Raw genomic sequence first — 23242 nt, forward strand, 5'->3', positions numbered from 1 at the left:
AACCAGGTAGGTACCCTGGCTCTTAATTTGGGTATGGTTCTGAAGGTACAGCTGTTTAAGTGTCATGTGGGCACTGGTTTAAGTGAGAAAAGGCTAAAGGAGAAAACAAAGCGTACAGTTTGAGAAGATCTAGATGGGATTTCCTTTTAGAAATTGACCTCTTCCTGGATTCTGACTCAGAGGAGCAGGGCCCTGCCAAATCACAAAGCCTCTGAGGACTTCCAAGTATCTGAAAGAAAAGGAAACAGAAGTTCAGCTGGAGAGTGATCTAAGCATTGTTCAAACACATTAAATGAGTCATAGGTTTGTCAAGTCCTGGAACCTGAGGTACCAGCATGGTAAATTCTCACAGGAAAGGAAAACAGTACACTAATGATCTACGCAATGCATTAAAGCTATCTTACCTCTTTTTAAAAGCAGAAAGGAAGACAGAAAGAAACCCCTGCATATACAACATAAATTACATGCAGAATGTTCTCTACTTTCTCCAACATTTTTGACTGAAATGTGTTTCAACTGATCCTACATGCAAGACAATCTTAGTGCCTGAATATAGGGCAAGTATTTTGCATTACATTATATACCAAAGGGGGTCCTTCTGTTGAGTCACCCAGCTACAAAATGCTAGAATTGGACACAGAGATGCAAAGTGATTCCTTCCAACTCAGCCTGCTGGGTGGCAAGTCCTGTTAACGCCCAGCAGGAAATACAAGGAGAAAGAAGAGGGTTAATGAGCAGAAGGCAACAGATATATCCTGCAGGAAACAACCTTAGTCTGAACTTTGCCTAAAACTTAAACTGTTACAAAGGTTGTCATCTTGCTACTGTTTAAAATCAGAGAAAGGTAAGCCGTAAGATGACTGTGAGTTCAGGCAGCAACCCAGTGAGTGGCTGTGTGCTGTTAAGAGAGATCTTCAGACATTCAACAACCTGTGCATGTACAAGATAAAACAAAAATCCTCTAAAAGAGACCACTGTTCCTACAAACAATGTGAACTGCCTTGCATTACACAACATGAGAATAAAGCTGCACATGTGAAACGGAAGACTCCATGATGTCAGCTGCTGCTCAGAGAAGTCCCACAGTTCTAGTGCTGTCACTGGGACTGGGCAAGAGGCCAGAGCAGACTGGACTTGGCTGTTCAAGACATTGGCACCTTCCTTGTGGCTATTCTAATAAACCTTAAGGAAACTGTATTTCAAAAACCTGGCACACAATCAAAGCATATATTGAGCTTAATGTCCAGAATACTACACTGTGAAGATGAGTGACTCCTTCTAGCAAGAGCAGGGAGTAGGGAAAGACGCCAAAGTAGTTGAGAACAGGATCACTATACTGTATGTCACCCAAAAAAGCAGTCATGACCTAGTGGTAAGATCTGCTCCATGCAGTACCACTGCATGAACACTAACAGAGTTGCCATAGCAGCTGGCATGATGGAGACAAATATAGCTATTATGACTTTGTAAAACTATTTGTCAGAGTGGCTTTGATGTAACAGCTGTGCTCAGAAAGGGGGATTTCAACATCCCTAGTGCTAAGGTACATAAATGGACTGCTATGCACATCTCAGCAACATTTACTGTTAAGTGAACATTTTGCTTTACTTGCGTAGATTTGCACCTGTGATTATCCTACCTCTTTCATAATCTTGATGGCTTCTACTCGGTGCTGAGGTGGTGGATAAAGCAGTATCCGGTGATAGAGAGACTGCAGCACAGGCTTCATGGATTCCACTGACCCCACCAGTCGAACCAGTTCTGCTGCAATGTAATATATGGTCCGTGCAACGGGCCCACTAAGGGCAGGTGCTGTGGATGAACACCCAGAACCCCGGCCATGATCAGAGACCCCCAAGGAAGGTGAATCAGCCTCAAGACAGACGCTGCTGTGGGCAGAAGTGATAGTTTTGTCATGGATTGGATTTCCCAAGATTACTACTAGGGCTGGACACAGTTGCTTCCTGAGAAAAAGAGAAAAAGGAGCAGATGGTAACTGGAAAGAAACATCTCACAGGAACAGCTTGAAAATAGCCCGCAGTTAAATGAGATACAAGCTTCTTGTTTTAATGATCAGTCAACAGCAGTAGCTATATAGAGCAACACACTATGCCAGGCTTTTTCAAACTCCCAAGCATCAGCATACTAGTATGTATGGCAATACTTTTGGAAGCTTTTTAAACATGGTACTGATACGCAAGCACTGTGCTGCCCTCTACTCTACAGGATAGCATGTCTACTTCTTTCATTGGCTGCAAGCTATCACAAAGTAGAAACTCTGGGTTTACTGCCAGGTGTTTCTTCTTCTATCCAACTTGTGAGTTTTAAAGAAATGATCAAATAAAAGACAATCTCTACTGACTAGAAGGCCTGATGTTCCATCATTCAACTGCACATAGCATATATTTCAGTAAGCACCCTTGGTTGTGAGCCTCAGTTTTGCTGGCTTTCGAGAACATAATTAAAGCCCTTGACAGTAACTCAAAGTGTGTAGTGTAACTCCTCATACGCCACTGTGCACTAAACACACTGTGCTTTCTTAAACTGTCATTGAACAGGAGCATTCCAGTTAAATGATTCCACTCCAGCTCCTCACTCCTCCTCCTCACCAGTATGGTGCAAGCAGAGCCAAAACCAACTCAGCACTTTGCTCCATTAGCTGTTATTTCATCTTTGCCCTCTGGTACTTGCCATCTTATTTTAGCCCACAAGACTCTAATTTAAAAAGCCAAGTGCTGCATGGTAATGCAATCCCAACTTTGATCCTCACCCATATGTCTCAGACTTTCAGTTGGCACCTAGAGCAAGCGCCCAAAGACAAATAATGCCTCAGTAGAAAAAGCAACGCATCCTCATAGGTAAGCACCTCTTATTTTCTCAAGATTTTCATGTCAACCCAGAATTTTCATTGTTTCTTTTAAAGTGCTTGCCAAAACAGGTAGGCATCCTGAAGTCACATTAAGTAAGACAGCTTCTAATCTGACATCAGATAATGACTGAGTCTGTTTATTTCCCCAGTCAGGTACATTTGAAAACATATGAATTCGCTTCTTAAGAAAGGTGCCTGCCTGGTTACACTGAAATCGAGGGTTTTTATCAGAACAGGCATAAACACAGGTTGCAACAACACATTCCCCACGCACCTTCGTCCCATCAAAATGCCTCAGTACCCAACTAGGGAGAACACACAGCCAGAAAACACAGAGCTGATTTTCTCTGTCTGCTCCCTTCTTTATTTTCTGCTGAGGACTGACTACAGAGTTGTGTGCATGTAGGCAACAGCCCCTTAAAGAACAAAGACGATTATCAGTCTGTTTTACARCATCATCAGACAGCTAATAGATTAGTGTGTACTTATACATGCTATAAACTAAAAATGTAATTTTGAATGTAAGCTGTTTCATGTCTTCCTTGTGGTTTTTCACCTTCATCTTATGCATGTAGCTTGAGGAAGTACATTCTTTGGCAGCCACGCTTGTTTAAGCCTGCCTCTAATGGCTTGCCCCCACGATACACTTGTACCAGTACAAACATCTGTAGATTTACAGCGTAAGCTGAACCATCAAACTAATGCGAACTTAAAATAAAACAGAAAGGATTTTCTTTTAACCCAGACCATTTCAGTGACTTTGCTTACAGGCTGGCCCCATAAACAGTCACATAAGCACAAAGTGGTGGATGAAATTCAAGGGCAGAAACTTTAGAAAAGGGTTTGCCATGAAGGAGAGAATTCTGTGACTATGCTTCTATATTAGAGCTCCCAGAGGCCTCAGCACAGGGTCCCCGTGCAACGCCGACAAGTGTTATTAACCTGGGGGACCTCTTACTGCTGCTGCCAGCGAGTATCAACTTCTCTGATTTTCTCAGAATGGCAAGGGAAGCAACAGCTACCCCTGCATCTTCCATCCTCAGAAATGGGCCTGAGTCAAACACTTCTATTTCAAAATCACAGGGTAAAAGCACAATAAACACATTTGCAGTTAACAGGCACATATACCTTTTCTTAACACAATTGTCCACCCAGGTCATGGGATGGACATCCTCACTTTGCATGTACTGCAAGGAGCTGTATGTTAATTACATTTTTGCTTTATCACTATGAGCCAACTATCCATATGCTACAAAAAAATCACTACTGCAAATAGAAAGAGGGATAAGGATTATTTCAGCTGCTCTGAGGTGATGGCAAGCAAACAGTCTAGAGGTAGAAGCAAACACTAAAGAAGTGAAGTTCTCCTGGTGAAGTGTATTAAAAAGAGTATTTCTTGATAAAGTGGAAGCACTATTAAGACTGCATAGCCTGAGCCCTTATATAACGCAGGTCATAAGCATTTCTGGTCTCCAGCACATTTTTTTACAGTAATCCAGCTTATCATCCTGTATTACTGCATTAAACCAGTAAGGATCTCAACAGCACTCTCCTAAAATAAGCAGAATATTTACGTGTTTAACACCACACACAATTTGGAACTATTGCAGAAAGTATAAGAGATTATCTGTAAGACCCTGTTCTGACTACATACATTAGACTCCATGACAGTGATAACTTACTATAGGATTTAACGTGCCAGCTGAACACGAGGTCTTAACCAATCTTACACAAAGCATGGGATGAATTGATAGTAGGTAAACCATGAGTTCCCCTCATATTGGTGATTTACTACAGCTTTGTTTGCATGGGAGGCAGGGAAAGTCCTGAATACTTCTGTCAGTCTTCAGATGTACTCACCATATGAGATCAGTGAATCCTTTGTGCTGGTTCATGCTGGGAGAGGAGCTACTTAACATGGAGAGGATGCACTCCAAGTAAAGAAGCTGAAGTTGTCGATTGTCACTGGCAAAGAGAAAAAACACTGTTTATGTCACATTGAAACAAAGATTATTTAATTTTTTAAAAGAACTACATTAATTCACTTGAAAATTATACTGCAATTTATAGCACTGACTTATTTTGCATCTGCCTATGGATTTCCGATGGTGTGATCATATGTGTCATCCCGTTTATTTCATACTGATTGCATGCAGTGATCTACTACTATTTAAATGTAATAAAAATAGATTTAGTTCATCAAATTTAAAAGTGGGGAATAAGAAGAGAAATATATGTGAAAGAAGAGGAAGAAGAAAATAGAGATAATTATTCAAATTCAACCTGAAAACTTGGGGAAGAAGGAACCCTTAGGCAGAGGAAAAGGAGACACCAGAGGATTTGGGGATATAAGATAGCTTCCTCGTCCCTTCAGGCAAACTGAAGGGCATTAGGACACTCTTTTCTGATTATCTTTTCTGCTTTCTTGATGACAGTCAAAACAGCCAAAAGTCAATGTCTACAGGCAGAAAGTTGCGTGATCACATGGCTACCTTTGGGGACTTGTCAGTTATTCTGTCAAAATCATGAACAACAAAGTGAGCTTCCAGAGAAAGAACATGAAAGATAGTGTGGACACTTGGAATCAGTGTACTTGTTCACATACAATGTACTTGTACTGATTTTCAGAATTAGCTGCAGGATTCAGGTGACAAGCCTGAATCTGCCTTATGGCAGTAGCTCCCCATCCCAATAGCACTCACATTCTATTTTTCACTTCTAAAAAGACAAGGATTTTTCCATTCTTTTTTGGTCCCAGATGAGGGCTGGAAGAATATTTTGCTGACATACGATGGTAGGTAAAGAAAACCAAAAAGAACAGATTTATCTTAGCTGAAACTAAGGAATGAGAAATCTCTGCTTTTCTGATTGCCTTTTGTTCACGTAGCTGAATTTTCCTCTGAGTAGAACAGTGTCTGTTTCACATGCCACATGGAAAACTATGAATCCTGAGGCTCTGAGGTTACGTTCCTAGTTCTATGATATGGAGGGTTTAAGAGTGCTGACCTATATCTTTTTTAAAGGTGATAGCTTTTTCCTCACAACTATCCATACCTATCTGAAAAGAGATGCACACATTCCAGATACAATTGCCTTCTTTTCTGACAGCTTTTCATATATGTCTTAAAGTGTATTATCAACATGTTGCAGCTGATATCTGCACAAGGATACACAGGGCATCCTGCACTCATAGATTGCTTTGATCCCACTTACCACCAAACCATTTTCCTGCAGGTAAGAAATTCATGTATACTGGACTAATACGTTTCCCTCCTGCACACCTCAGTGTAGCTGCTCTGTTCACATCACTACTATCACAAATTCCAGAGTCACCAGGATTCCTGCAGTCCTGAGACAAAATGCATCTCCCTGCACTCTTCCTCATCACTCATAGCTGTGCCTCTCTCAAAACAAAATTCCAGTAAGCCTGAAATTTAGAAGATGAAGTTAAAGTAACCTTCAAACTAAGAGATCAGAACAGGCAGTATAACATATCAAAACCTCACTTCATTGACCCAGGGGGGGTTAATGAAATAAAGGCTCTTCATTCCTTCCTTCCCTTGGAAACTCAGGGATTTAAGTTCTTCAGCAAGCCATTCTAATTAAATTTATTTTCCTCAGATTCAATTAGAATCCTTCACTATGTTTTGCTGTTAATTAGAGACCCAAACAATCTAGGTGCATAATTACAAGCATGCAGTAAACCATGGTTTGTGAGTATTTTCAAGTTCTATGAATATCTTATTGTGCTTTACCTACAGCATGCTTCAATCTGTTCTAATTCAGTACAGTTTCATGGGGAACTGGGATTGCAGATAATTTTTTAAAGCCTTTGAAGTGATTTTGAGAGATCCTGTCAGGTAGTTTAGTTTTGGTATTTCGTATCCAGTAATTCAAAATGGTTATCATTTTGTGGACAATACTTATCAGAGGATGGCTGTCTACAGCTTCATACATGAGCAAAATTCCAGTTTGATACAAAGAATGAATGTTTCATCTCTTCCCCACTTGCTATTTTTAGACATACACTTTTGCAGATCTCTTACTATTACCCTGTAACTTTGTACACAGTTCCAAAAACACTCCTTTAGAAGATTCAGACACATGCTTTTGTTATTCCCAAACACTATTGATCTTAATGAGTTTGGCTATTGATTAAGCAATGCTCTAATTAGGGACGCTCATGGGACAAAAATCTACYAAGGAATCGCACACAAAGATGCAAGTGCAATCTTTGGGTCTGGTAGTTCTTAAGCCACAGTTTTCCTGAATATGGTAGAACATATAAAAGGAAGTATCAGTGTATGTGTGTTCTCTATTTCTCCCCTTTCCCTGAATCCATGATAGGCTACTGTCAGAGACATTCCTGAGTCTGTCATAGGTCTGTCACATAGGCTACTACCACAGATGTACTGAGCCTGGTGGTCCAACCAAAGAGACAATCTTCCACTACAAATAAAACAGTTTCAGATTGCCTTTTTCACTACCATTCAGGTGATACTCTTTGCAACTGGCAATAGTAGCAAGTTATATCTTAATTTACTGATACAGAAGTAATGTTGTCAAGTTGGAACTTGTTTTTCCCTTAAAGTCTTCCAATTATTTCTAGCTTGCTATAATTATACTTCTGAAATAATATTTTATATTGCTTTTGGTCAGTTTCTCTCCTCTCTGCCACTTAGGGTTTTTTCTTTCTCATTTCTTAATAGACCATTAGTAGAGCTATGCTAAAACGTCACAGGGAATAATTCTTAAACTTACAAGTAGCTACTGTTAGAGTATTGGCCAACAAGAGACTGTAGCATTCTGATGCAATTTAATACCTTATTACTAGATATAATAATGGCAATTTAAAAGTTAGGCTCATGCATTTGCAAGTAGTTAGAGTATATGATGTTCCTAAATTTAAGGAATGCTTTGGTAATGCAAATTATTTCAATCTGATAAATGCTGCCTTTCTAAGAAGGACATATTAATTCATTCTGCATATTAAGTATTTCTATTATACTTTCCCATGTCTCTTGTAATTATTCTTCCCTCTACAATGATGGCTTTCATGACATCTAGCAAGACAGAAAAGATAACTCCTTTTACAAGTATTTTGCTGCTGTATGGAAGTTACCTACAGATTAGGGTCACTGTGATTTACTGGAGGCTCTTTAAAGCTAAACAGTGCACAGAGAAAGCAAATTTGTTTTTCATCTTAAGTGGGGATTAAATTAATGCATCATGAACAATGCTTTCTTTGATAAGCACTTCATATGAGGACAGTTTTGCTCCACAATCCCAGAACCAGTACAGTACAATCGCATATGTCAGTGAAACTCCCAATTTCCAGATAACAAACTCACATTATAAACTGAAGTAACTCACTTTATGACAGCCTGGAGCTTCTCACAGAGCACAGTGAGGACAGATACAACGTCATCACTAAGAGACTCGGCTGAAGTACCTCCAAAAGGACAAAGATCAGTGGCATTACATATGTGCAGCTGAATTACACCCCCACGTTACCGCACAGACTTTCAGAATTCCCCTTGACCCAGTGACACAGATCCATGCTTCTTAATGATGAGGAGGGGCTGCCAAAATTCACAGATGCAGCAGAAAAGGTTCTAGACTGGAAAGTGATTTCTGCACAATGAAGAAACAGTAGTATTAAATCTGGAGAGTGCGCTGACTGCTTACATGCATTTACAGAAGGTTAGGTGAAATTGGATTCAGATAAGAAGAAGGGGAGGAAAAAAAAGAAAAGAGAGAGACTGGCTCAAGCACTTATGTGGCAGCTAGAGTCTCCATGGCTGTCCCCACAGGTTCTCTCTGCTACATGTTCTGATGTCTGGTCAGGCCCTGATCTTAATAGGGAATGCTTGTGTACTTCAAAGATTTTAGGCCCCAACCACACAAGTCCTCCTGCAGAAATCCAGTGAGAAAATAAAAAGCAGGGATTGTTTTTAACTATCAGGCAAGACAGTGGAAGTTAAGCCAGAAGGGAAGAAGAAAAAATGTCTCTTGTAAAACAATAGTGTGAGGAGCGTGAACATAGTGATGCACTTCAAAAGCCTGTCATTATATAAACTGCATTTCTCGCCTAAAATACAATAATACAGTCTTCTCCAGACTCCACATCCTACTCTATGAATAAATTTCAATTTTAGGAAGTAAATCCACTTCATTAAAACTTTGTCCTGGGCACTGAAACTCATTAAATATAGGAGTAGCACCTTGAAATAATCACCTATTACTATGCTGGGTGTAATGCTGTTAATGTGATTCAGATGAAGACACAACTGAAAATATCAGGAGCTAACAGGGCTGTCTCAGTTCTTACCACATGTACCACAGATAGCATCGAGCTATGGAGAGGGTAAGAAAAGCTGAAGATGCAATTCCTGTGACATCAGCAGTAGTAGTTGATGAAAGGAATGTGAAGAATAAAAAAATTGGATTAGAAGGAGTCACTAAAAAAGTGGTACAGATACCTTGACTCTTGAATTTTTGCAGGGCATCATGGTTCTCAATTGTCTGTTGAAGAAAGACAAATGTGGTATAATCAGTGCAAGTGGTAGAAAAACACCGTAAAAGCAAAACTTTAAGAGCAAAGCTTTCTTCCTCAACAAATTCACGCCCTCTATCTGTTCTTTTTCGTTGTTTTGTTGTTTTTTGTTTTTTAAGTGAGGCTTCTGCAAAATGTTTTCAAAAATACTAAGACCTGTTTTAAACAGTCATTTAGATTGGAGGCATTTGCTTCTCACTGAGTTGAACTAGAATTCTCAAATCCTTAAAGAAATTCATATGCCTGAGAGAACTCAATAACAACTAGGCATGCAGGTCTCATTGAAATGAACTGAGTTGAAAGTGTAGTCTAGATTTCACAAAGTGCTTAGAAACTAGAGTCATTTGAGTATTAGTTTATCACATCATCATCATTAATGTTACAGAGCCAACACAATTAATGGCAGGAAATGGAAATGACCTCTTAGGCCAGTTAGTTCAGCTGCAGGATAGGCCTCTTCCGATCAGTGCACAAAGCACACACAAGATCAAGCTGAATTCTCTTCTCAAGCATCAACAACATACTAAGCTAAATGCAGCTCCGATATACTCTCACCTACTTGGCAGATTAAGAACAGAATTAACAAAATTCAATTTTTAGACCCAAAGTGAAATTTAAAAACTGCCACTTTCCTTTTTCCAAATGTTCTGGCTAGTAAAACGAAGCCACTTGGCACAGAGAGAGGATGAGCATGCGTAAACCTATGAATTCTGTTTTGTAGTTGCTCATAAGGATAAAAATTATACTGTTTTATTAAATAACCCAAAATTGAAGTGGTCCTCTTAACCCAAAACAGACATAAGGAAAAAGATTTGCATAACTGCAATCTTTAAAACACCAATTAAACAGCAAATGGACCTTACAAATCATATTTTTTGATAATATGACAATATGCAAAGCAGCATGAACAAATATAAGAAGCCAAAGTCATTTCACATTTGCCCAGAGCATTTACAGTTTCACTGACAAAGTGCTGAAACTTACCACAAACAGCTTTCATGGATTCTAACAGTGCAATAAAGGCAATAAACAAAATTTATTTTTGCTAATAACTAAGCAGACAAAGAATTCTATGGGCCTAGTTGCTTCAATTGTTTAAATTATCTTTTTTTTTTAAAAAAAAACAACACCTCAGTTACACTTTCAGTAGTAGAGAATGTTTTTGGTTTATGTAAATATTTGTCATGCAAAACATTTTGGCAAAAGGATTTCAATAAACCTTAGGAAAACAAGTAAACAAAATAAATGGGGAAGAAAAAGGCCAAGGCAGTCTGACATCAGAACAAAGCCTCTTTTGTTTATGGAAGGAGAAAAAAATCAGCGAAGTATAGTTGACAATTCATGAGCTGTGTTTCTGATAGACTGCTCTGAGGCAGGCACTGAGTCAGAGCCCCAAAAAGCTTTTAAACAGGATTAATTGTGGAAGTCTCAAATAAAAGCCATTGGCACAATAAGCGAGTACAATACACTGCATTCAGAGAAACAAAAAGGCACACAGTCATGGATGTGGAACCATTTGTTGATGCCAGAAGGCTCACCATATTTTCTTGCTTTTGCCGTAACTGTAAAGTCAAGTCACTCAACATTTGGCTGAGGGTTGCCCGCACAGCGGTGTTAATGCTCCGCTGGTGACAGCTAGATATATATGTCTCAATGCAAACCTGATGAGGAAACAAGATAGCAGTACGCAGATATGAGCTGTAACTTACCAGTAACACATTTTAGGAGGATACCAAAGTCTCTTTTACACAGATAGTCAGCCTTCCCTATTGCTCCACAGTGTTTTATTAGCACATAAAAAATTTTCAATGATATGGATAACTGAGTAAGTAGCATCTAGAAGCAGCATTCAGTTCATCAGTTAATAAGTCTCACAGCTGCTGGAATGGTAGGCAAAATTGGCAAATTCTTCCCCTGTTGTCAAATCCAAGTGAACTACTCTAGCTCCTAGTAGCCACTGTAATTACCGCACAGTAACTACTGTGTAGATAATAGTCTTGACGCAGCTTAGTGGGTTTCGGACAGAACTGCGAAATACAATCTTCTCAAACTGTGATCTGAAGAAGCAGTTTTGGTCCCTTTGGCCTACACTAAGCTTTTTGATTGGCAATGACTGTGAAGCTGTTCATATACAATTCAGTCTTTGTACTTTCACTCTGCCATCGTTCAGATGTATTTCTAGCAAGAACAACCATGACTATAGATTAAACTATCTGTGAAATATATATAGTGTATCAATGATATGCAGGAGGAGTATGAGTAAATGTAAGTGTCTGGTGTACAGACATTCTTGAGTGAGAAGGATATTACACAGTGTAAAGTCATTTTTACAGTTCCCTAATGAGGATGAGGTTTTAAGAGGGGAACATGAAAGTGGTCTATTATATAGGCTAATCCTTACCAGCACAGGCATGGGCAAGACTCTTGATTGTTTCCAACTCCTACTAAAAGGAAACAAAGCTAGTCCATTGACTAAGAGAGAGGGGCTGGGGGTTCAAGGCTATAAAGTTCAAGATGGACATGCTGCTGGCACACCTCTGTCTTTGTTAGAGCAGAGTGAAAAACAATTAAGATTCTTTTGACCTCTTTATTTTGGGACACCTGACATTTCAGCATCACAATGAAGCCACAAGCACAAGAAAGCATGACTGAGTTTCTTGGATATAATTATATTTTAAGTGAGTTAGCTAAATTATGACTCTTGCCTTATTTTCCCTTAAAGTAGCCAATTATATCTAGAGATCGCATTCTACAGCTATTAAGTGTATGTATATATCACATTATCTCATGTTAGAAGCACTATGCAAAAGATGTAAACAGAGACTGAATATCTCTTTTGACAATACACTAGAGCAGATTACAGTTGTATTCATCTGCAGCACACAAGGGTCAGAATCTACAGTGTGTCGTCTTCTTGCTGCCCTTTTTCAAGATTTCAATCCCCCAATTAAATAAGGGATTTTATTTAGCCTGAGATCAATCAATTAGTGTGTGTAGATGATTTTGGAAGTTAAAAGAAGGCCCTTAGCAATTGTTCCCGTCTTTCAGTTATCACCTGAAGTCCAGTGGACAGAAAATCCTGTAGCTCGGTGACCACATATAGCCTTCGCCTCACACCTGGCAGAGACAAACCATTCCAGTGCTGCGGAGCCCGCTGCAAAGGTTGCATGATCGTATTCTTGAGCTGTAAGTCTCTTTCTAGAGTTATTGAATTAATTGATGAAATATCATTCTTAGAGGCAAGCTGACTTTCTGGAAAGAGCATGGTTGATACCTCCTTTTTCTCTCCCCTTCCCATGCCCACCAATGAGCACCAGTACTGTCCATTTGAGCTCTGATCTTACGGAAGGCCTGTGTTCAATAACACCAAGGTACCTTTCGAAAAGCCATTGATGAAGAAGCACCAGTAAAAATACGAGAGCACAGGACTCTGAAGAGGTATGCAATGGACATTTTGATCATTTCATGCATTCGGGGACTTCCAGCTCTATGGCATGCAAAACACAACTAAGAGCAAAACACAGAAGGGTTAGCAAATACAATACAAAGGAGTCACACAAAACAAACTCCCAAGAAGTAGATGGGAATAACAAATATGCACATAAAAATAAACAACAGTCAGAGCATGAATTACACTTTCTTGCAGGGGTCCAGACAAGCGTGAGAAGTTGCACACAAAGATTTATTCTCTTTTCAATACTAGTAATATTCAAGCCACTAAATATAGTACTCATGTTGAGTACTTCATTAATATGAAGTCGAAAATATCCAGAAAGATTTTGTATCCACAAACTGAGAATATGCAAAACAGCCAGACTGTAGCTGTGTCTGTCAGGAAGAGTCCTCAGAAAGATAGTCCTACCAATATGCAGGCAGCAGCTTTCTCATTCTGCAGTGGCTCCAATTTGCTGTGTAGGGCAGGCTAGAGAAAGTAAGTGGCTTACTTGGAAAGAGATACTGAGTAGTAGGGGCACAGCAGCTAGAGAGCTCCTCTCTGCCACCTCGCCATTAGAGCAAGGCAGAACAATAAATGCTGAAGTCAAGAAAGTGCTGGACTCGGAAATCATTTTCTGTTCCCTACTGCTTACATGTGGCAGAATTCAGATGCAAAGGAGAATTAAGTGCAATTGTTAAAGTCTTTGCCTTATCCAAAACCTAGCCAGGAGGTACCTGAAGAAGCAGGTATGTGCCTAGTGGGATTTGCAAAACAGGAGGAGCTAGGCATTCACTAAGGCAGAATTTTCTTAAGGACTGTGGGGAAAAACAGCTATACCTGCAAACATTCCCAGTGGAAACACACTTGCTCTATATTGTTATTGCTTATTCCAATTTCTTGAAGGAAATAAAAGTTTTATTTGTTTTGCTGGTGCATTTTGTCAATATTACTGTATCTGCATTGGGGGTCTTGCTCCTTTTAAAGAGATAGGACAACCTATCATTGCACTAACTGATGTTACTTTACTAGCAGAGATTTTTAAGAGCGAGCCTGGCCTTTTGGGAATCAAAGTGGTGCAACTACCAACAGCAGGATTTAATTCCTACTGTGAAACAAAACTGCCAATTTTAAGGATGCTTTAAATGAATAACAGGCATGTTGTTATCCATGTTCACAGACGGAACAGAAATTATGATTTCTGTCACAGTTTATGGCAGAAGAGGGTGGCTGGTTGACCACTTTTCCCCAGTTTTAGGTAGTGCTTTGAAAGACTGAAGTCTGAAGGGTTTAGAGCTATGCTTTTCCCAGGTTGTATTTTGTATGCCTCTTTGCCTATGGTACATAGAGAGGCACTAAGCTGGTTTCACCAACTTTTGCCTTCCATATTAGAAAGTCTGCTGAGTAAAACCACAGCAGGAGAAATTATCCATATTTTCTCCAGTTTCAGATTTAGCACAACCAAAAAACAGTGGTTTGCTCTAAATGCTAATACAGTTCATCCTTGCTGCAGCCTCTATTGATGGGGCTTATAAGGACCTCCAAAAAAGTCACCCACCATGAATTTGAGAGCCTCACATAGCACAAGAGGAAAAAAGTTCAAAGTTGTGCAGGACATCTGAAATGAATACCACTTTTCACCCTGCATACATTATACACAAACCATTTATGTTGCATTCCTGCCTTTTAAAGCCAGTTTCTTGGCAATCAATTAGAACAGTAGTCAACTAGTTTTGTTAGGTTTACTTTTATCCCCGCACCCCGTTTTCAGCTTGCAATGGCACAATACAAGGTCTATTTTATTCCTAAACTTAGAAAATACTGTAACTTCCTGGTAAAACTAGCTATATGCACATTATTTTTAAAAGAACGTAATATATGTTGGGGGTAAAGGGATGGTGTATGAAAGGTCAATAGGATTTTTATACAACCTTTACATTGTTCCATAGGCATTAGCTCTCCCCTTTACCATGTTAACAATATAATCTCTCACCTGGATAAACAGCCCAGTAATTTGCAACACACTGTACTGAAGATATCACCTTTCTGCAAATGCTCACTTAATAGACCTGCCCTTAGCAGATATATTCTTCTACAGCAAAAGCTCCTTTAAAATCTAATTCAGGCTAAAATCTAATGGGAAAAAAGAGTGACGAATGGCACCAGGACGTCATCGTATATCTAGAGGTGTAATAAATCCTTTCCTTGGAAGCATTAGGAAAGAGATACACGTTAATAAGGCATATTATGGCCTACACACCTCTCTTGATGAAACTATGTCAGTTTTAGCATTGCACCAGGTAAGGAATCAACACAGTGCTATGTTATAAAGAACCCAAAGAGGACATTTTTCCTACTGTGAAAGGCAAAGTAAAATAAACATGAGGAGTAGTAAACATGCAACAGTACAGCATACAGTTGTCACTCAATTTCCAAAAGTGTGCCTTCCAATGTAAGCCATCAGCTCTGTCCAATTTACAGCTATTTCATCATACTAGACATGAGTAACAAAGTAGTATCAGTCCTTAAGAAAGTAATTGTGATTTGGAGTAGTTCAATTTCAGTATACGTATGGAAGACACACTCTAGCTAGTGGTGACACATTAAGTAACACAAGCAATGTTAGAATGGAGGCACTCACCTCAGCAATCTTCAACACTGAACTCCCATTCAGCTCAAATGTAGAGGTATATGTTATACAGAGCAAGACCTTGAACCAAAGAGAGGGAGGAAAGACATAAAATTTAAATTCCATCTGTTATTGCCTCAGCTTCCTTCCCCACCCATGTGCTTTAGCCACAGCTTCTTCCATTCTTAGAGCAGACATCAGATGCTTTCTAACATCACATGTTACTGGCATTAAGGAGATGGCACCGTCAAGGAGTGAGTTGCTTCCTCCTGAAAAGTTGTAACTGTTAGCCCCAAAAGTGCAACCCAATGGATTATTTATTGCTGTCTCTTACAACTGGTCAAGAAAAGAAAGACAGTCCAGAGACCAACTCTAGCCATGGATTTGGCAGCCAAAATCAATTCATATTTTATCCATGAGCTTTGCACAATTCATTATCAGTTCTTCCATTCCTTTCTGTTAGCCTAACAAATGAAGGAGGAAAAAAATGCATAAAATACAAATTACTCCTCACATGACACAGGCACATACATATCATGTGAAACTAACCATGACTCACTGCTCAACATGGACTGAATTTCTAAGTCTAGGATGTTTCCAGTGTTTTACAGTCACTTGATAAAGAGCATCTAAAAACCAGTTCTTCAAACCCAATCCATGAGGGAAGGTTTGACCCATCTTGAACCCAGCAGTAGGAATAAGGACTAAAAGCTCTGCCCAATGTTTTACTTTGAAGAGAAGGGGAGTGAGAATGTGCTGTGATCTAAGGGTGGGTAGTGTGGACGGTGAGCAGGGTAGCGTGGTGACTGGTGCCATGGGGCAATACTGCCAGTGTCTGGAGATGTCCTCCCTCCAGCATCATGGTCCCCCCTTCTATGTCCTCCAGCCCCATGGGAGACTGACAGAGTCTGAGCTACTGTCCCCTCCACTTCAAAGAATAAAATTCTCCCAGTGTTGGAATTTATGCTTTGCCTGAAATAGCCTGAGTTTCTTGGGATAAGTGTACCAGGAAAATATCAAATCACACTAATAATAATGTATAGGTCCCTATAACTTCCTCAGCCCCCAGAACCTCCAGTTCTCTGCTTCACAAGGAAATCTGAGGCATCAGCTTAGTTGGTGTTACTGACTGTTAATCATTTCTCTTATTTAGTACAGGCTACTCAGTGGTACTAGGCTTTTATATTATGGGTAGGTTCCCTGATGGCTACTTATGCATGACACCCTGGGTAATCTCCTTAGCCTAGAAAGGAGAACAAATAAACAAGTCTGTCAGATCAGAAGCTGCAAATTAAACAAACAAACAAAYGGTGAAGGGATGTATGTTTGGGAAGATTATTGCCCGCAGGTCTCTTTAAAGAATGATTTGTTCTGACCTTTTATTGTGTTGTGCAGTTTGCATATTACAGTGAAATGGTAAAAAATTATAATGTAACAACTTGAAGCAGCAGACTAGATCATGTCTCCCGTACCAGCTGGATCATCTTACTCGGTAGTGATCATTTCCAGAACTGTATTAGAGCCTTCATGAGGAAAAAAAGAAAAGCTGATTTGTGGGTTAAGAGAAACAGGCAATTCCTTAGTATAGTACTGCTTAGCATGCTGCAGCCAGTGAGCACTGATCATTACCATGGTGTCTGTTTCTGGGAGAATGACTCCTCTGCGCAGTTCTTTTGCTCCAGAGAGGGGGGGAAAAATCCATTACAGGGAAGCAAGCATTCAGTAACTGTAAGGGAGTTTGAACTCTCGGTACAAGAGAAGCTTTGGGCATTGGCTACTCGCTCTTACAGTACAGATGAAAGAGCCTGTCCATAGAAGAATGTGTCACTTTGTGAAGGAAAAATATTTATATGCTTCTCCAGTATTTTGACAGTCAGTCTGAAAAGTTTCTATGCACTGAAATGCACTGCATCTTTACAAATGTTTTTCTCAGCAGAACTGCATTTCACTATAAGCTGTCACATCTTACTCCAAGGTTTTATGGTTGTTGCTTTTATTAAAAAAAAAAAAAAAAAAAAAACCACACACACACAAAAAGCAAAAAAAAACCCCACACACTTCAGTCAGGACTGTGATCCCATTCTTCAGGAAAATGGTTTTGGTGTAAGAGATATTCCCAGACAACCATTATGTAACGACAACTTTAAATTTGTCTTCATATTTTATCTTACAAAGGACTCTCAGTCCTTTGTAAACAGAAGCTGAGTAATTTGGATAAATGATAAAGGTAATGAGAATAGAAAAGGACAGGCTACTCTTCTGAAGAACATCAGTCCTGGACTATAATCTGATTTTTGGATATTTAGCATTTAGCATTAGAGCAAAGCAAAGTCTGAGTTTCTTCTTCATAGTTTCCTTTTTCTGTGAAATGCCAAAATGGATTTTCTCATCTTAAAGTGTTACAGAGCCTATCTCCCTATTACAAGGAAAGATACAAGTACTTGAGCACTAACTCCTGAACCTGTCAGAGAAGGAAATCCTTTTCTCATTTTAAATGATTAAGAGTGCTACAATTTGTGTTTCTTGATATAAACTCTGCAAATTTCTCTGGAATTTTGAATGCTGGGACATGGATGAATGCCAACAGAGAGGAAAAATGATACCTTTTCTCCTACCCACAGAACAAATCCTACAGAACAGCTGGGAAATAAACAGCTGGTTATAAAAAGCTCAGTAATCTCATTTGGTTAATAAGTATGTAAGTTAAGAGGGTTATTTTTACCTACTGCTCAGTCCATACCTGCAAAATTAAAACCTTGAAAAATGAGCAATTTTATTTGGCAAAGAGTGACTTCTAAGCTACCGCCAGCCTTGCATCCAACTATTGGGCCTGGCTACTAGGGAAGACTACTCTCATATTTTATTGACATTACTAATAGCTGTGAGAGCTCAGCACCTGGCTAAAAGAAAACAAACAAACAAAAAAGTATTTAAGGACAGACTCTGATTTGCATTCTACTTAACGCTGTTTTGTAAAACACAGGCATAGCATGAAACTCATGAACCCAGAGACAGACAACTATTATCACCTCCCCCTGATGAATATTGTGCTGTCATGCTAAAAGACAAGATGGACAGCCAGGCCCTTGACTAACCTAATTCAGCAGTTTGCACATCCTGATTTTCCCCACTGGGCAACGCTTGTTTGCTTCATGTGACTTTCTGCTCTCTTATACAATCTCTGCTTTGTATAGCTTGTTAATGCTTAACGTTTTCCACAGATCAAAAATTTGAAGCCATATACTATGGTACAGGGGAGTACACACCAGTATAGGCATTCTTATAAGGCCTTGCTTTCAAAGTGACAATCTCTATCTATTTTCCCCTCGCTTTGCAAATAAATAAAAAAACTCCTACCTTTACGGAACTGGAGCACAAGCAGTTAGCACATACACACAATCTTTTCTGTCACATGTACCAATAACCTGTTTGTAACAGGTGAATGACAGAAAAGTCTTGCATCATGTACAAGACAAAGGCAATAAGCAAGTGACAGTGAAAAATCTTACTTTGAAGCAACAGGGAAATTCAGCAAAAAGACTGCTAAGTTCTGACTGCTACTGTTTGTCTAAGAGGAGAGCAGGGAACCTGCTATCTACAGAAAGGACATATGCTCTGACCCAATCACATCACAAGTCATCAGTCAGACTCCCTGCATATTCTTGGCTTACTCCAACAGCCAAACAATGCAAGCTGACTTAAATCTCAGAGAAGGGGTGTGTGTGGGGTAGTCTCCCTTCACAAATCGTTTCTAAGACCAAAAAGATGGTCCTTGACCAATGCACAAGACTGCTCTCAGCTGTGCTTTTCATCAGGACTGCTGCAGAGTTCATTTACAGTTTTGGCCAGGTTCCAGACATTTTAACTCATGTGTCTCCACATTTATATAGAACAAACAGGGAGAAGGCAGCCTTCTCTCAGTCTTCTGTTTGAGATTACTGGATGAAAGGTGGGATAGAAAAACAAACTTAATCGTTTAAATCTATTAAAAACACTGAGTCTCTAGACAGTACAATTCATAGGCTGCTTAAGTACACAGCAACTCAAGCAGTCTATACTGGGGCTGGGGGGAGATATGTTTTTGGTAACCACTGATAGCAGAAGCAGGAAAAAAAAGTTACAAAGCAATTCCTAGTAACATCTTTGGTACAAAACACAATTGAAAATCAACTTTCCCCATGTGTTACTGTGATGAGATCTTCGTTGGTATGGAGTCTAAAACAAACTGGTTTCTTAAGGATGGACTTATATGACAGTAGAGATCGCTTCAAAGTCATACAACCTAATTGGCTTGTGCTATCTTGTACGCATGGATGAGATCAGATTTCCATAARTGACTTATCCATAATGAAAACATTTATTTTAGTTACTGGTGAAACTCTGCCTATCATGGAACAAAAAATACGATTTTTACTCCCTGGAGTCCTAGGATACCAATAGTAGTATAAGACTGCATGCACAGATACTTTCCACAGTGAGCAAAATGAAAAAAAAAAATTTTTTTTTGATAATATACTGTAAGTCAGTTGACATCAAACGATTGCACGGTATTTGAACTTCAATGGAATTTAATTGACATTACAATGCCTACCCCATAATTTAAAAAACTCTGTCAATGAGAGAACCTTTCTAGGTTATAAGAGTGCTATGTGTTGTCAGCCAAGTGCTTAGTACCTATTTGAAGTAAAAGGCCATTCACATATTGAAGAGCTTATGGTGGGGTCACATCAGATAAACATGGTATTTAAGAAAGTAAGTAGTATTCCCCCCAAACTGAGAAGGAGGGATAAGGTATAATACTTTTAAAAGCAATTGTGATCTATAATCACCTGAGGATGCTTCAGAATTTCAGTGCATTTAAATGCCCAAGTCCAACATCCATACACTACTGCCATTCCGCATCTAGTCCAGCACTCAGAGTCCCATTGGCAAAATCCTATGAGCATCTGTTTTTCTCCTAGTTGGGATGCACACAGCCACTTCAGTTCTGAGAGTGCTTAGTGACTTATTTTACTTGTGGGCTAGTACACTTGTGGGATGTGTGCTCAGATGACACCTCTCAAATTCCCCCTCCTTGTTCCCCAGAAAAAAAGAAAACACAGCCAGGAGGGACAGCAGGACTACCCTTAAAGCAAGCATTCAGTGTTTCTGCAAAATAATTTGAACAGGAGATGTTCTCACAGTTAGCAGAATACCTAGTAACCTGGTGATACTGCATCCCTTGGCCTAAAAAGGAAAAAAAAGGACAAAACAAATGAAGTGAATTAATGAACTTAGATATATTGCACCATCGTGTATCATTGTACAAAGCACAGAAGATTTTAATTATGGGGAGAAAGGAGACAGTGTCTCCTATGAATCAGTGAACCCAAAAAGGCCTTGCTATCACAGGCAACTGGTGCTCAGCATTATGAATGCACCAGAGCTTCAAACAAAAGAATCGTATCTGGTATGGAAGAATCTCACAAATTATCAGTGGTGACGTGCTGAACGTTCCCAGAAGATCATACTCATTAATTCACCAGACTAAAACAGAACTACTGCTGAACACTATTTATGGTGGTATGAAACCAAGCGAAACTTCTGCTTATGTAGTACAGTTGTAGGAGGGAAAGAAATGATTTAAGGCAGTTGCTTAATAGATATTTAACAGATTTGCTCAATGGCTCTGGCAGTGGCTTTTGTCTTTAGAATAATAATAATACTTAAAAGCAGGGAAGATTAAAAAACACTGTCCAGCAAAGCTGGGATCAAGTTTCTCACCTCACAGATCACAGCATATTTGGGCATATCACATTACTCTATGAATTAGAAGACAGTTAAACTATAAGCAGAACAAAACTGAAACAGAAGAAATACAAAATTTAAAAAGAAAAAAAACAATATAAAGTGTAAAAAACATTAAAGCTCTAATGTTCCTTTTCTTGTTAAGGAAGAATATTACTTTAAAGAGATATTCATATAAATCAGTCATGAAATAAAGTGCTATTCAGTTTGTTCAGGGTGCTTGGAACCTCCCCTAAAACTGGAGCAGAGAGCATTAATAATAATGTGTGAGGTAAAGAAAGGAAAATGCAAAGAAGAGAAAGACTATCACCATAAAAAATTTTAATTAGGAGAGCAGTAAAACCCAACAGAAAGAAAATTACAGAAAAAAACTTTAAGTGGAGAATCTTTAACAAACAAACAAACAAACAAACCTCAAAACACCCCAAAAAACTACTTAATGAACATATGAAAGAAAAAAAGAGAGGGTTTTTTTGTTTGTTTAAGGCAACCATTTCAGATACAGGTAAGCATAAGCAACTGGTTTTTCCTCATTGTTTCCATGGCACAAATTATGTTGGTTTAAAAAAGTGACAAGATAATAGAGAAGAAAAGAAATTATAAGAGAGGGAAAAGGCCAAGTAAAGAAGGAAATTAGTGCCCACCCATTCATAGAGACTAACACAGGCTGCATGTGTTCATGATATGAATTTTGCTATTTTTGACACATGCTGAAGCTTTCCCTTCTGTATTAGTTTGTTCAATCACTCAGCAAATTATACCAAGATTCCTAAGTGTTGCTCAGCTAACAAAAAGAAATATATCAAAGCTCCTCTTTCTCCACTGCAGCCCCCTCCCTTTGAACTAGCTTCTCAAATGAAAATAAAGTTACATGCATCCACTGTCAAAATGATCAGAAAGGAAAATGACACACAGATCTGTAAGTAGAAGCAGAGCTGACATGGAAACAAGAGCCAGTGTATTCCCTCACCCTCCCTCCAACAATCCTTTTGTCTCCAGGGAAGGCCAAATGCCCAGTTTGTCCCCATGCTCCCAGCCCTCTGTATCTGTCTTCCTCAGCTCCCTTAAGCCTGCTCTACCCCTCTGCAGCATCTATTRCCATCTAGCTGGGAAAAGGGATCCTGGATACTGAAAGGAAAGTGGCTGGTACTGGAGAGTCCGCAGATGCTTTGCTTGAAATGGTTCTCTGGGGTCCTGGGAGAAAACAACTACATTTAGAATTACTCTCCAAGATGTCAACAGATTATCTGAACTATAAAATCTATAAACATCTCAAAAGTGTATCCCCAAATCATAAGTCATGTTACTATCAGACATACAGAGATAACATGTTCATTATCTGGCTTAGGAGAAAAAGTAACATTGTTAAAACAAGCACTTATTACTGCTCAGTATTTTATTCTTTAGTTTCTCAGTTAGAGATAACACACACAGAAATTCTTATAGATAAAATGCGCTTTAAGAAGTGTTTAAAACACAGGTCATTTTTGAGAGATACAGCTTTTCAGTACTTTATCTCTGGATACAAAATGCTGCCATTTACTCTTGACATGTGAATTTGTTGGGTAGAGGAGAGGGAAGGGAACTTCCTTACTCTCAAATACACACAAGGTTGCACCAAAAGTACATTAAGGAAACTTCTTGTGTAGCAACATACTTTTGGACAACCAAATTAAGACTACCTTTTCAAGTCACCAGTTTAATTGGCAAGAAGATAGACTGGAGATGATCTAAGAAACTGTGTCCCACAGGCTGTCCAGCTGGAGCATTTCAGCCTGCCCCTGGCTATCTCCTGACCTGCATCCAGAAAACTGACACAAAGTTCCCAGTTTTTTTGCCCTCTGTGAGGGGGGCACGTGAGGAGTCCCAGAGAAGAGCACCTCCATGAGATGGCATCAGCACAGCTCATTTGGGCAAGAGCTCACTCCTCAGCTGCCCCAGCACAGGGGTGCCCAGGCCCAAGCTATG

At 39.3% G+C, this 23242-nt stretch overlaps 1 protein-coding gene across 1 annotated transcript in view; it reads right to left on the reverse strand.

Annotated features, from left to right (window-relative positions):
* ARFGEF3 (ARFGEF family member 3) overlaps positions 1–23242 on the reverse strand; it is a 94216-nt gene that overhangs the window by 39428 nt on the left and 31546 nt on the right. Inside the window, exons 5-11 of the mRNA XM_026076224.1 lie at positions 15500–15568; positions 10964–11086; positions 9352–9394; positions 8243–8321; positions 4730–4834; positions 1640–1964; positions 117–229 (exon numbers count right to left, since the gene is read on the reverse strand). Coding sequence (XP_025932009.1) covers positions 117–229; positions 1640–1964; positions 4730–4834; positions 8243–8321; positions 9352–9394; positions 10964–11086; positions 15500–15568 — 857 coding nt within the window. The remainder of the gene's footprint in view (positions 1–116; positions 230–1639; positions 1965–4729; positions 4835–8242; positions 8322–9351; positions 9395–10963; positions 11087–15499; positions 15569–23242) is intronic.

The sequence above is a fragment of the Apteryx rowi genome, unplaced genomic scaffold (assembly GCF_003343035.1).
Source record: "Apteryx rowi isolate R43461 unplaced genomic scaffold, aptRow1 scaffold_429, whole genome shotgun sequence".
Taxonomy (NCBI): domain Eukaryota; kingdom Metazoa; phylum Chordata; class Aves; order Apterygiformes; family Apterygidae; genus Apteryx; species Apteryx rowi.